The sequence below is a fragment of the Cyprinus carpio genome, chromosome A23 (genome assembly GCF_018340385.1).
Source record: "Cyprinus carpio isolate SPL01 chromosome A23, ASM1834038v1, whole genome shotgun sequence".
NCBI classification, from domain to species: domain Eukaryota; kingdom Metazoa; phylum Chordata; class Actinopteri; order Cypriniformes; family Cyprinidae; genus Cyprinus; species Cyprinus carpio.
The window spans coordinates 4531479-4547482 of record NC_056594.1 but is presented as its reverse complement, the minus strand read 5'-3'; the positions used below and the strand labels follow the sequence as shown (position 1 = coordinate 4547482).

At 37.5% G+C, this 16004-nt stretch overlaps 1 protein-coding gene across 2 annotated transcripts in view; it reads right to left on the bottom strand.

The window, feature by feature from the left end:
- Positions 1-16004, bottom strand: part of LOC109064089 (titin-like) — an 80710-nt gene that overhangs the window by 62212 nt on the left and 2494 nt on the right. For both annotated transcript variants that reach the window (XM_042712701.1, XM_042712705.1), the window contains exons 4-5: positions 2431-2694; positions 1648-1920 (exon numbers count right to left, since the gene is read on the bottom strand). In XM_042712701.1, coding sequence (XP_042568635.1) covers positions 1648-1920; positions 2431-2694 — 537 coding nt within the window. The remainder of the gene's footprint in view (positions 1-1647; positions 1921-2430; positions 2695-16004) is intronic.

Here is a 16004-nt window from a genome sequence, read left to right as displayed (position 1 = left end):
TCCCCTCACTCCACAACAAATCCTTTCAATTAAAAGTATTTAGAAAAGAACAAAAATTTAAAATATAAGAAGCTAGCAATATACAGTAAATGACAAGCCAAAAAAATTCATTTAAGCTAAAACGAAACCAATGCTGCGTCTCTCATTCAACACAAAATCAAATGTTTCCATATTCGCAATTTATTTGAATGCCAAATTATTATTTATTATGTACTTCATTCATGTTCCAATATCCACGTAAAACAAAATATTTTGCATAACACCACGGCAGTACTTGATACCACTTAACGGCACAGATTTTACTACATATTTAAACTGAGCAGTGTTTTTATTTATTTATTTTTTTTTCCGTATGTTTGGGTGACTGTATTTTATTATGATAATGAACAGGCTGCATTGTCAAGGTAGCAAAGCTTAACTGTCTGCGAGCATGCAGTGCCAGCGCGATCACTTGAATTTTTTCCTTCCAACAGTGGAAGCAAACCCTTTTAGTCAAAGATAACAGGAATTGTAAAAGGTTTGCCTTTATTTGTGTACACTATTTATTTGTTATATATTAGAATAATATATAATTGATCTATATCTATCTATCTATCTATCTATCTATCTATATATATATATATATATATATATATATATATATATATATATATATATATATATATATATATATATTTATAGTCTAGCTTTGTTTTTCTCCGCTCACAGAAGCACTGCAGGTGCGTGATGTGATGTGATATGACAATGTGACTCCTCATGTTCTGTTGTTTGCTGCTTTTTGTGCATGTAAAATGAATCTCCTGGACACAAATGTTAGTATTTATAACAGGTCACAGACACTTATCCTTTCTAATTTAATTAAATTCTAATTTAAATTAATCTTGTCAGCTAACAGTTAATAATCGATTAATGAGCGTAGGTTGTCGTTTAGGAAAAATAACCAAAATGAACATCCCTATATAGGAGCTAAACTTGCATGCCCAAGACGCGTTTCAAAGATGACTGCTGGGTGACATGACTTGCCTTAAAGGGACTTTGGCCGAATCTGCCATATTGTCTAACAAACAACCCAAACTGGAGAGTTAGATTAAAGTCAGTGGACTATGGTGTATTGACATTTGTCTGCAGTTGAGACAACATAACTCTTATATTCATTCATGTTTATTTCATGCTATAACTAGTGGTAAAGAGGAAGTGATAATCGGTTCACACTCTTGAACTGAGGCGATTGTGTTCTCACGCCACACATTATAACAAAGTTAGGAGCAAAGAGGACACTGACAAATTGGCTGTTTTTAAGAAATTCAAACAGTACATGTGACAGAATGTGACAGATCACTGTAGCGCCTCAGTTCAAGTGGTTCAAATGTGAATCGATCACTTCCTGCTAGTTATAGCATGAAATACACATGAATGAACATCAGAAGGTATGTTGTCTCAACCATGAAAAGACATCAATACACCATTTTCAAGTTCAACTCTACTGAAGTTAATCTATTAACTTTCCTGTCTGGTTTGTTTGTCGGACAAAATATTGTTTTCAGCATTATGATTGGTCAGATCGCCTTTTTTAATGGCTGTATTTCACAATGAAACAGATTATGATTTAACCATGACATGCTGATAAAGCAGATAACACATTCTTACCTTTAACTGTTATCAAATGTGGTGTGCTTTTTGCAGTCGTCACCTTTCTGCCCTGCAGCTTAGCTTGACACATATAGTTATGACTGGACTTTACTGAGAGTGTGAGAGTGTTCCCTTTTATGATTGTTTCACCACTGGAGAAGATTTTGCCTAAATCATTGAACCACATATAATTCCAGTTTTCTGAAACACCTTGAATCACACACTGCAAAGACACTTTTTCACCAGGAAACGCTTCTGTCCAATCAGACTGGATTTTTGGTTCAGGTGGTACTAAAGGAAGAGAAGAAAATGGACCAAACTGTAATGTGAATGAGGTCAGATAGATAATACAGATAGATAATATGGACACCACTATTCAAAAGTTTAAGTTATTATTATTATTTATTATTATTATTTTATGAAGAAATTAATTCTATTCACAATTTTATTATCATGTTAAGAAATATTTATTGAGAAGCGAATCAGCATTTCAGAATGATTTCTGAAGGATCGTGTGACACTGAAGACTGGAGTAATGATGGTGAAAATCCAGCTTTGACTCACAGGAATAAATTGCATTATATATGCAAGTAGATAATCTTTTTAATAATATTTTTCCTAATACTGTTTTTACTGTATTTTACTGTACATTAAAAAATATATATTACTGACCCCAAACTTTTGAATCTTGTAGAATATATCCAAGTTGGTTTTGTTAATAAAGCATTTCCCAACAGCAACAACAACACATGATAATTGGTTCTACAATTTAATCAGAATCATTGGTATGATTGAAATTACCTTTGACATTCAGTTGAAATGCATTACTTTGTTGAGTAGTTACTTGTCTGTTTTTGAGTTTTCCTTTACAGGAATATTTTCCAGAGTCAGAGTGTTTTAAAGTGATTGCTAAGACACTGTTGTTTTCTGAAGTCCAGGTATCTTTCATCCACTGGAAGGTCCAGCCTGAAGAACCACCTTCAATTTCACACTGCAGATTGATGTTTTCATTTGGGAAAAACTCTGTCCATTTAGGATCCATAGTCAGCTTTGCTTTAGGAGGATCTGCACAGAAAAAGATAATACAAAAGCCAGGCCAATATTATTTATACTCCATAATTGCACGTTGACTTTTCAGCCCATACCAGAATCGGCATTGGTGCTGGGACTGGTATATCTAGTAAAAAGAGAAATTTTAAAACACACACACACACACACACACACACACACACACAAACACACACACCATATATATATATATATATATATATATATATATATATATATATACAGTGGGTACGGAAAGTATTCAGACCCCCTTAAAAGTTTCACTCTTTATATTGCAGCCATTTGCTAAAAAAATTTAAGTTCCTTTTTTTTTCCTCATTAATGTACACACAGCACCCCATATTGACAGAAAAACACAGAATTGTTGAGATTTATTAAAAAAGAAAAACTGAAATATCACATGGTCCTAGGTATTCAGACCCTTTGCTGTGACTCATATATTTAACTCAGGTGCTGTCCATTTCTTCTGATCATCCTTGAGATGGTTCTACACCTTCATTTGAGTCCAGCTCAATAAATTCATTTGAGTCCAGCGAAATAAACTACGTGCTTGATGCAACGTCATGGTCAGTTAAGTAATGAAGTTACCAAAAAGGCGATTAAAGCTGCCTTAAAATGATGCATGCATTAAATATATTTTATATGAGTCATATTTAAGAAAATTAAATGGTTTTCAGAACTGTCTTGGAGCAGCAGGGACGTGCACAGACATTTTGAAGGACAGGGGCTTAAAGGGTTAGTTCAACCAAAAATGAAAATTAACCCATAAATTACTCACCCTCAAGGCATCCTAGGTGTATATGACTTCCTTCTTTTTACATGAATCCAGTCGGAGTTATATTAAAATTATCTTTGATCTTTGAAGCTGTTTAAAGGGTTAGTTCACCCAATTAAAATTAGACTGTTTTATTTACCATCGAGGCATTCTAGGTGTATATGACTTTCTTCTTTCAGACGAATCCAGTCAGAGTTATATTAAAAATAGTCCTGGCTATTCCAAGCTCTATCATTGCAGTTAGCAGGTGTTGCAGTTGAACAGTTCACAAGTTGTCAAATAAAGCGTGGGCATTCATAATAAACGTGACTCACATGGCTCAGAGGGGTTAAAAAAGGCCTCCTGAAGTGAATCCAAACATTTTTTTTTTTATTAATTCATTAAAACAACATCCATTCAAACAAACAAAACAGGGAAGGGGGAGCAACAGACACGTTAATATTTTTACAATCTGAAAGAAGAAGGAAGAAAAACACTTTATGGTCATTCCTTTATATAGTCCAAATTTTAGAAGAAAAACATTGTCATGCATCGATGGTACTAGGCTTAGCCTTGTTCATTCATGCTGTTGTACATTCACAAGCCACTATTTTAGGCTATGGATCTAAAATGTTTTTGCACACGTGCGGAGTAAACCAATTTTGTATTATTGTCTTCTTTGCAGCTGTAAAACCAGAAAACAACATTCTCTTCTTTAATGAACTTATACAGGAGTTAGAATTGTCGTTGAGAAGACATAAACATGGATTAGACATGTAATCAAGGTCGATTGCAGTTTCATTTTAAACCTCTTGTAAGGAGTATGCTCTATGGATGACCCTGCTCTATGGATGGCCGTCATACAAGTCACCGCACATGTCCATGCCCAACGTAGAACAAGAGGGCTGGACAAATGGCCGACTTCCACATAAAAAATCGAGGTTGTGCCATAAGGGTGTGTTGTTACAAAATTTGAAAGGTCCTCCCACCAAACATTCCACCCTTTTCCAGGTCCTAATAGTTGGCCACAACCGGGCCAACATTATATTTATCATTTTTATTTCCTGTGCCAGCAAATAAAATATCTTGGAGCCTATGTGGTTTAACCTTGTCAGCTTCGATTACTCTCCATGAAGCTTTAGAGGATCAACCCAAATATGAAGAGCCCCAAATCAAAATGACAAACAATACAATTAAAAATTTGGCACAGCCAATCTATCGTTTGGCACAGCCAAAGTATAGGACGCTGCAATGTGGCAAGCTTTATTCTGGGTCGTCCACCACTCCGGACAAACTGGGAAAGCATTAAAACTGATCTCCCTATAGCAACCTGGAGGAGGGGAAAGCGGCAACACCGAAAAAAGAAAACTAAGCTGAGGCAACAAATTCACCCTGACAGTGGAGACCCTGCCCTGAAGAGAGACCTCAAGATCACTCCATCCCTGAGCATCACCTCTGATCCCAACCAAAATGCTTTTAAAATCGTTTCTGGCAAATCCACAAATGTCTCCACACATAGTAATACCCAAACAGATGAAAGAATCCCCAACAGGAACGAATAGGGGACAGGAGAGCCAACCCCAGCACTGCCAATTGGCATTAAAGCAGATTTGGTCCAACTCATCCTGCACTTCGACAATTTACCAAAGTGGTCAAACTCCTTAACCATACCTGTTATTGACATATCAAAAAGATCTAAATATAAGATAATGTCATCAGTGTACAACAAAATAATGCTTATGGTCATGAATCCTAATCAGTAAGCGTCAGATCTCCCAATGGCCTGTGCTAGTGGTTCAAGGGATAAACAATAACCAGCCTGGTCCTCCTTGATCAAGCCATGAACCACACTCTCCATGTGAGGCAAGAGCCCCAGCACAAACTTCTAGATCTCATAGGATGAGTGACACTGGTCTGTAGCCAGAACAATTTAACGAATCCCCACCCCTTCCAAGAAGCAATGATATCAAAGATGCACCCCGGTCTCTATGAAATGTACCACACTCGACCAGAAAATTGAATGATTCAAGCATTAGAGTCCCCACCACATCCTACATCCCCAATTACAATTCAGGAGGAAGGCCATCCAGGCCCGGTGACCCGCCCCTCCGAAGGCTTCCTTGTGCCCCATGGAGCTCCACCAAACCCAACGGGGCCTCCAAAGAGTCTCCACCCATCCGTGTGATCCGAGGCAGTTCCAATTCATCCAAATACTCTCTACAAACTGACCATCAAAATCGGTTTCAGTTTTGTACAGATCCGTGCAAAACCCCTTAAATATGTTGCCAATTAACATAGGATCTGTGGTCCCTTGGTCATCCGAAGAACTCATTGCATCAATGTATGCCTCAGACCCACACTCCCTCAGCCTGAGGGCCTACAAGTGGCCAGGTTCCTCTGACCGGAACAATATTCTTGCCTCGTCCTATGTAAAATAAACTCCGCCTTTGATTGTGAAAGTAAGTCATATTCCTTTTTCAAGGAGGACAGCCGTGCAGCCTGCCAATCAGAAAAATTCTGCCTTTGTAAGTTCTGTAACAACTGGATCTTATTTTGTAATTGTGCAAATTGGAGGGTTTTCGTCCTTGCAAAAGCAGAAGAAAAAGATATACAGAATCCTCGCACTGCACACCTCATCCCCCACAACATTCGAGGGGTCCACATCACAAGATACAACAATTTCGAGAAACTCCTTTATATGATCTTCTAGCGAATTAATGAATGTCTGATTGTTTAGCAATGATGTGCCAAGACGCCATGCAGGGGCCCTGGTCCCAATAATGGAAAGGTGAACACTACAAAACACTGTAGAGTGATCAGACAATAAAATTGGTAATATAGAGATGGAAGAGTTAGATGAAATCAGAGATGGGCTGAGAAATATGTAATCTATCCTAGAGAAAGTCTTATGTCTATTAGAAAAAAAGTGAAGTGCTTAGATGTAGTATTCTGGATTCTCCAAAGATGGATTATATTAAGTTCCATGATAAATTTATTGAATAACTTAGAGGATGGGTTAGCTGTAGTATCAGGGTGAGATTTATCCAGTGCAGTCATTTAAAATCACCACCCATCACTAAAGGACAATCAATCTGCTCAAGTAATATATTTGAAATATTTGTGAAATTGCAAGTATTAAATTTACATTCGGGCAGTAAATGGAGACCAGTGCCAACCTGTTATGTATTTTACAGCGTATAAAAACAAATCTACCTTCATCATCATTCCCGGTATGTTCAATAGTTAAATTTAACCTCCTATCGATTAAGATAAGCACCCCCTTAGATGTATTACGGGCACAAGAGAAGGCTGCCAGTTGCATTGTGCCACATCGCATTGTTTTAAATGGGTTTCTTGTATCAGGGCACAGGAAATCGATTTACTGTGCAAAATATTCTAATATCCAGGTACGTTTAATAGGAGAATTTAGGCCATTCACATTCAATGATAATATATCCAGAACCTGCATTGTGTGCTCGCAATTTCAAGATTACGACTGCCTGAAGAGAAACAAAAGCAATGCCATACTGCCAGTGACATGTAAACATTAGTATGTATCCTTTTAATGCTTTTAAAAGAAAAGCAAAATAAATAAAGTATTGATGTCTGTTGAAGGGCATAGAAAAAAACACATAGTACAAAAGCAAAAGCAGACCGCATATTACCAAGAGTTTAGGTCTGCATAAACAAAAGAAACAAATGTTGATGCGTGACCAGTCCACTTCAATGCAAGACATGTCCCCAAAAGGCCCACTGAGCCAAAGGCTTAGAGATTGAACCTGCGTCTCCATTAGCCCGAAAATTAGTAATAAAAAATTAAAATAAATATAATAAATCATTATTATTTACCAGTCAGTGGACAAGCGTAGAGGACAGGGGAACAATTCCAAAATTAAATTAACAAGTGTCCATGGCCACCTTGTTATTGTCCTCTTCAGGGCAGTTAGGATCACCACAAACCTCATCTCTTTGAGCTGAAAGGAAGTAGATGGTAGCCGCTGTCTTCCCTCTGCTTTGTAGCGCTGCCGAATACGTCTTCGGTGACAGTGAAGTAACAAAATCCTCAGCCTTTTGAGGAGAGTTGAACATCATCTGCTCACCTTTGTGAATTATTTCAATAACAAACTCATAAAAAAATAATAGCTTGACACCAACCTCCGTCATCTTCTTCAAGACTGGATTAAAGCTCTTTCTCTTGGTAGTTGTGGCTGGACTAAAGTCAGGAAAAAATATTAGCGTGACATTGTCCTGCGTATATTTCACCAGATATGCCTGCCGAGCACCTTTCAGGATCACCAACCTGTCATGCCATCTTAGTACATGGAAGATGAGAGTATGTGGCAGATCAGAGTTTTTCCTTCCATACACGCTTACACATACATGCGATGGGTCCGGTCAATCTCGATGCCACGGCCTTTCAGTGAGGGGATCCACTTGGAAAGATTAGCTCTGATGAAGCCAGCTGCATCGGAGCCCTCTGCCCCCTCCTGCAACCCCACCAGTCGTACGTTATTTCTCCTGCTCCTATCTTCAGTGTCCATCATTTTCAGTTGTTCCAGCTGATTTTTTGCAGTTTGTGACTGTTCTCCTATCCTGACATGCAGCTGCCTGAACGGAATCTACCCGGTCCAGTGTCTGCTTTGCTGCATTGGCTAGCTTTTCAACTTCTGCTTTTAGCTCTTTTACAGAATTTTTGGTCGTTTGTATGTCCAAATGTAGATCACAGAGTGCTGGAGTCAGTTCAGTGTCTATTGCTTCTCTTATAGTTGAAGCCACAACCGAATCGAGAGTACTTTGTTGCTCTTTGAGCGCTAGCTTGATACCGTTAGTTATAGCAGTGTCCAGATGCTCTCTGGAGATGGTGGAATCTTTGAATTTTTTCTTTATTGGCGATTGTTCAATCTATCTTTCCTGAACATCCTTGACTGCTGGGGTACTCATAGTGGGCTAGGTAAAGAGTAGTTAAAAATTTAACTATAATAAACACTTTTCTCTCACTTCTGTTATCTGTCATATGCAGAACCCATTCCAGCAGATGACACCCCTTACCAAAAAGTAGTATACTTCAAGTTTATTTTAATAAGTATACTTAAGTATAGTTCAAGTATATTTAGACTTTTTGTAAGTATAAGTCAAGTATACTTAAATGTCATTTTAAGTATATTTGTGAGAAGTACATAAAGCCCATTTCTGAGAAGTACATAAAAAGTAAACTAAAAGCATACTTTCCTATTTTTAGTTTAAAAGGAGTATACTAATAGCACACTTAAATAAACTTCTTTTTCGTAAGGGACAGCACGTATGTGCAGCATGCAGCTCTGCGATATGCTAGTCTCGTGAGTTTGTTTATAGGAGCAAAGGAAGCAAAGTTTCATTACTTTAGCAAAGGAAGCCAGTCTCCTTTTGGTTTATATCGAAATCCTCTGACATTTTTCTTTGCAAATCCTCGATTTGTACTTCTAATTCATGACTGATGTTTTGTTTTGTTCTCTCTCCACATACATTACTCGAAATAGCAGGGCTCGCAAAATTTCAAAATCGCAAATAGAACTTAGGTAACACAAACTTAATATAATGGAAGCCAAAAATGAATTAAAGTAGCCTGAATAAAAAAAAAAAAAATTAATAAAAGACATTGGCTGAACTTTACTGAGGACAAATCAGCATAATAAAAAAACTTTTGCTTTTGATTGCTTTTTTCTTCAAATAACAAGTCAAGAGAGTAGGGGTGGAATGGATCACAAAACCCATGGCTCGGATAATATTGCATTACTCTATCAGATTTTGAGTAACAGATCAGATAATTTTGCAGATGAGCAAAAAATAAAAAATAAAAAATTGGTTCTTTATTATTTAAATAACAGAATACTCCTTTGATACCAAAGCAAAAACTAGTAGCATATAGGGATGTAACGATTTACTATTCACGTTGCGGATTTCACAGTACAATTTTCTCACTATTTTTCTTTTTAACAAAATGAGATTTGAGACAAATTTTAAATGAAAAAGTGTCCTTTTGTTATTTCTCCAACAAAATACTGCACATTTCTTTGTGAAACTGAAATATGTCAAATAATAAAACTAACTTGAAATTTTTAAACAAATCCCAAATCAAATAATTAAATAATAAAAATAAAATAAATCTCTTCATATTGACAAACTAAGGCTTTGGTTGTGCTTTTTCCATTTAAAATCAGAGGCAACCACTGCATTTTAATCATGATCCAAACAAAGATGCTAAATACATTTTATTTAGATTGAAATTGTTTATATAATTTTCTAAATTTGAAGCAAAAACAGAATGGTCTGATTTTAGCTTTGTGAAAGCTTGTGAGACGCAAATGTCACTCTCTGACAGCAGGTGCCATTAATGGAACAGCAGGTATTTATAGGCTGCTGCCCCTTTAAGATCAAATGCACGGCTCCAATGCAATGATGCAGAGTGTTGTCAACTTAGCAATTTTGTTGCTAAATTTAGCAACTTTTCAGACTACCCTAGCAACTTTTTTTTTTCTTCAAAAAGCACCTAGCAACAAATTTAGCTATTTTTTTAAAAAGTTTTTGGCAACTTTTAGCAACTTTTGTAAAGTGACTCAAATGATAAAAAGGCACATATTTTCAACTAAATGACACAAAAAGAGGAAACCATTGAACAGCTAGCCAGCCAAGCAGCACATCAACCTGGAGAGAGCTGGAGAAAGATGCGTAACATTACAAACATCAAATGTGCATTAAGTTGCTAGTTCCAATTGGTCAATAATACATGCACATTTATGATACAGCATGTTATTTGCTTGTATATATAATTGGTGTTCAGTTAGGTACACTGTAAGAAAAAAATATGTAGAAACACTCAAAAAGGTATTAGTCATTTTCTGCCATGATGGTATCCATTAACCCTGTTACCTTAAAACACAAAATACAATGTGGAATTTAAAACACAGGTAAAACACCTGTGAAAAATAAATACAGATTGTTCTTTCATATTAACAGTACATTGTAGTCTATTTTTACAGACTTTCGTATAGCATACTAACTACCAATACATTGCTTAAAACTATAATTGTTCAGAAGGTGCAGTTTTACTAGTTAGGTAATAAATGGATTTCCAGCACTAAAAATCTCTTGCAGTAGCTCTGCTAATAAATTCATTTTAAAAATGGCTATCCTTGTACAGCTATGATCACCTGTTTCTCCATCTTGGCTTAGCTTTCAATTTTGTTACAGGAAATGATGTGCATAACCAGCGGCGCACTTGCTGCGTTCTGAAAAGTTTAGATGTTTCTAATTTAATTTTCTACCTGTTAGATTGTGTTTTATTTACATCTAAATAAATTATTTTTTACATGCAACATAGATAAGGTCATATAAAGTAGCTCCAGGCAATATTGTAATCCTAAAATTCACGTACTTGCAAACTCTTTGTATGCATTATGGTTAATGCATGCTCGAGTAGACGATTGTTTATATATAATATAATAAATAAAAAGAAAACAGATAGAACAGAAAATGATTAAAGCAAGCTAGTGTTAGAGGTATTTTTTTATAATTGTATAATAAATGAAAAGAAAATAGATAGAATACAAAAAGATTAGAAAGGTAGTTAGATTTTTTTTTTTTTTTAAGAATAGAATTTGAATAGTTTGTGCTAAAGTTAGAGGGTCAAATAAATATGGAAGAGATGTGTATTAAGCCGATTCTTGAAGATGGCTAAGGACTCAGCTGCTCGGATTGAGTTGGGCAGATCATTCCACCCGGAGGGAACATTTAATTTAAAAGTCTGTAAAAGTGACTTTGTGCTTCTTTGGCATGGCACAATCAAGCGACGTTCACTTGCAGAACGCAAGCTTCTAGAGGGCACATAAGTCTGAAATAATGAATTTAGGTAAAGGGGTGCAGAGCCAGTGGTGGTTTTGTAGTCAAACATCAATGCCTTGAATTTTATGCGAGCAGCTAATGGTAGCCAGTGCAAATTGATAAACAGAGGTATGACGTGTATTCTTTTCAGCTCATTAAAAATTAATCTTGCTGCCGCATTCTGGATTAATTGTAAAGGTTTGATAGAACTGGCTGGAAGACCTGCCAAGAGAGCATTGCAATAGTCCAGCCTGGACAGAACAAGAGCTTAAACAAGGAGTTTTGCAGCATGTTCCGAAAGAAAGGGCCTGCTCTAATGTTGAAGAAAGCAACTCTGCAGGACCGGACAGTTTTAGCAATGTGGTCTGAGAAAGTTAGCTGATCATCAATCATAACTCCAAGGCTTCTGGCTGTTTTTGAAGGAGTTATGGTTGATGTGCCTAACTTGATGGTGAAATTGTGATGAAACAATGGGTTTGCTGGAACCACAAGCAGTTCTGTCTTGGCAAGGTTGAGTTAAAGATGATGGTCCTTCATCCAGCAAGAAATGTCTGTTAGACAAGCTGAGATGCGAGCAGCTATCGTCGGATCATCAGGACGGAATGAGAGGTAGAGTTGAGTGTCATCAGCATAGCAATGGTATGAAAAGCCATGTTTCTGAATGACAGAACCTAATGAAGCCATGTAGACAGAGAAGAGAAGTGGTCCAAGAACTGAGCCCTGAGGCACCCCAATAGTTAGATGTTGCGACTTGGACACCTCACCTCTCCAAGATACTTTGGAGGACCTATCTGATAGGTAAGACTCAAACCACTGGAGTGTGGTTCCTGAGATGCCCTTTGCCAGTAGGGTTAACAGGAGGATCTGGTGGTTAACCGTGTCAAAAGCAGTGGATAGATCAAGCAAGATAAGTATTGAAGATTTGGATTCCGTTCTCAACTTGGTTGAACACAGCTTGTTCAAATGTTTTTGCAATGAAAGGAAGAAGGGAAACTGGTCTGTAGTTCTCTAAAAGAGGTGGGTTGAGGGTGGGTTTCTTAAGTAGTGGAGTTATACGAGCCTGTCTAAATGATGAGGGGAAAATACCAGTTTTCACAACTGCAGGAGAAATGGCTTGAAGGAGATGAGATGGAATAGGATCAAGCTGACAAGTAGTAGGATGATAAGAAAGGATGAGTTGGAGACTTCTGCCTCAGAGAGTGAAGAGAAGGATGTGAATGAGTGTATGTTTGCTGGTGAGATGTGCTTGATGGATTGTGGTGTGGAAAATTGTGCACTGATGTTTTTAATTGCATTAATGAAAAACGTGGCAAAGTCGTCAGTCACTAGAGATGAAGCAGGAGGGGGAGGAGGAGGACAAAAGAGTGAGGAAAATGTTTTAAAAAGCATGCAAGAGTTAGACGAATTGTTAATTTTGTTATGGTAGTATTTCCTTAATTAAATGTTGTAAAAAATCAGTTTATAAAGATGTTACTTATATTACTTTTACAAATTAAAATATTTAATGTTTTATATTATTTTCATGAACAAATAACACTTAAAAATATATTTTGCTGAGATTTGTGTAATGGTCATGCGATGGCGTCATCACACAATGACATCACAACCTCATTTAGCAACTTTTAGCAACTTTGTCATGATCCTGGCTCTTTCCTTCTCTTTTCTCATCCCTTGCCTCCCTCTGCTGGTTGTTTTATGTCCTAATTTCTCTTCTTTCACTCTTACCCACTATCTCTACCCCTCATTACCGTCAGCTGGATCTCATTCTCTCATCATCACACCTATTCTCCATCTGCCTCTTTTGCCCTAGCTATATCTAGCTCTCTTTTTCGTGTCTGTGTTGTCGGATTATTGTTTGACCTAGATGCACAGAGCAGAGTGTATCCGTGACTTCTCTGTAGTTGTTTCTTGTCTTGTCTTGTCTTGTCCAGTCCAGTCCTGTCCTGTCCTGTCCTGTCCTGTCCTGTCCTGTCTAAGTAGTGTTTACACATTGAGCCTCAGTTTTTGCTGTTGTGTTTACCTATTCTGTGCTGTACCCAGCGGTCTTCGCTGAGGGTTGCAGAGAACTTCTCATCTCGCCAGTACTCCAGATCTCTCTGTTCAAGAGCTGCCCGGATCTGCGGCTGATATCCTCTGTTACCGTTTTGAGAAGAAGCAGTCAAGCACATCCTTATTTGCTCATTAAAAAGACTGCACCTGCTATCGTCTCTGGCCCCCTCTGTCTCATTACAAACTTCCCTTGAAAATTAGTTGGGAACACTGATGATGCACTTGAGATTTCTTTCACCACTGTTTACATTCACTCAAGACCTAACTGACTGTATTTACAAAAATACTTGCCGAGACAATTTTTTGTGTTCATTCAGATGCAAGGATATGTGAAAGAGGAATCAATTCTCTGTATGATCATTGTCTGAAATGCGGCTCTGTGCGCACTTTAAATGAGGCCAGAAGCTCTGCGCTTTACTAAAACCCACCCTTTACACCCCTCTCTGGAACAACGTCATGAAACCACATCATTTCACCAACAAAGAGAACTTATCAGAAAACTAATAAGAAGTAAGTCACTGGAACTAGCGTGATCACAAATCAAACATGATAAAAGCGGCCATTTGTTTTCCATGTTTTGTTAAAGATTTAAATCCAAAAGCATTGATGTTATACAATAATAAGTGATACATTGATAATAATGAATTAATTTATCAGGATTAAAAATTAGTCACAGAAATAAAGCGGTATGAACCGTTATTTCACAACAGAAAGAGGACACATAGTCAAGTCTGTTTCTGTTTATTTGTAGTCACAGTATACATCACATTTAGAAAAAAAAATATAATTTCTTTCCATCAAAAAATACAACCTGAGTAGCAAAGGCTCCTGAACAAAACAATTATTATGATATTTTTTATGACATATGCAGAACCGAGACAAGACGAGACAGATAAAATATGTTACTAAAAAAATACACGATTGTGAAAGTCTGGATGAGAAGATCTCTCGCTATGATTTCTCACGTCTGATTTCTTCAAGCGGTCGTAGGCTATTTAGCATATTTACTAATGGCTAGCGTGCATAGTCTTTTGCGTCGCTATTTCTGCCTTGTATGTGATCATAATCCACATCGGATCTCAAACAGAAGTTATGTCAAACACTGAAATTGAGTTTTGAGCTAAAATTAATGTAAAAGTCTTTAATGCTGGTGTTTGCTGTTAACTTTCTGAAATTATTCGTGGCGCTGACGCTCTCCAGACGTGGAGAAACTCCACCTTTGTTCATAATGACTCCTCTAGCCCCAGCTGGCCCGCTTTGGCCCAAGATTTTTGTCAGACCAAAAAACCCAGGCAATTGGCCCAGAGGAACCACCGACAAGGCACGATCAACCCCTGGAAGTGACAATGGAAGCACGACTGGCCCTGGCACGCACTTCCAAGACCTGGAAACTCGACTAATGTGGGCTACACTGCTGTGCACACCTGCGCGGAGACGCGGAGGGGAGAAAGGCATCGGGGAACTCAACGTTTCCCAACCCGACCTGATATTTAGATTTTTTATTTGGTTGACAGGGAAAGCTGTATGCAAACAGAAACGCACACATTATACACACTAAAAAACGCTGGTTGATTTTTTCAACCCAACTGCTGGGTTGAGACTGCTTGGTAAGGACGTTGGGTTGAAAATTGGTCTTGATCTATAACTCAGCGGTGCTGGGTTGGGAACGTGGACGTGAAAGAGAGCACGCACGTCACAATAACATCGGACGACAACAGTGCGAGAAGCCGCTATTTTCTCAGTGTCTTCAGATGGAAGCGAATGAAAGACGGTTTATGGTAAGTAAAGATTAAAAATGTAAAGTCATCAGTCATTGTTTGAGTCTGGTAGTATTTTGAGATTTTATGGTAGGCGGAAATAATCCAAAAAGAGCTTATATTGAAAAATATGCGGTTGCGGTTTTTGCCTCAGAAATAAGTTAACGTTAGTCTTAACGGCCTCTATTACTGAACGGAAGAGGTACTTTTAATTTAAAGTTAGTTAGTGTCTTATGTCGTAATTACATATGATTTTAAAGGGTTCATATGATTCTGCAAAAACAAACAAAAAAAAAAAAACATTATTTTGTGTATTTGGTGTAATGCAATGTGTTTATGCAGTTTAAGGTTAAAAAACACATTATTTTCCATATAATGTACATTATTGTTTCTCCTCTATGCCCCGCCTTTCTGAAATGCGATGATTTTTACAAAGCTCATCGATCTGAGAAAGCAAGGTGTGCTCTGATTGGCCAGCTACCCAGTGCGTTGTGATTGGCAGAATGCCTCAAGCGTGTGACAGAAATGTTACGTTCCTTAACATACTGTGATGCCGTCTCCCAGCAGCACGAGACTCAGTCCAGCTGCTCTGCTCGTGCACATCCCATCATCGGTTCTCTTTTAGCAGTTGAGTCAATGTACTGTTAGGAGTAACTGAATAACTCGGGATATTGGTTTATTTGATTTGATGAACTATTGGATATTGGTTTATCACTGTGGTGAACTGGTTCAACCGGTCCACTAAGAAGATCCGGTTAAATATAAGATTTGTTCACAATCCGGACATCACTAGATGAGACAAAACCAGTAAAACCCATTACAAACGAGGCATTTGTTGCATCCAGTGAGGACATAATTACTGATTATAATGAATTTTTACGCGTTGCGTT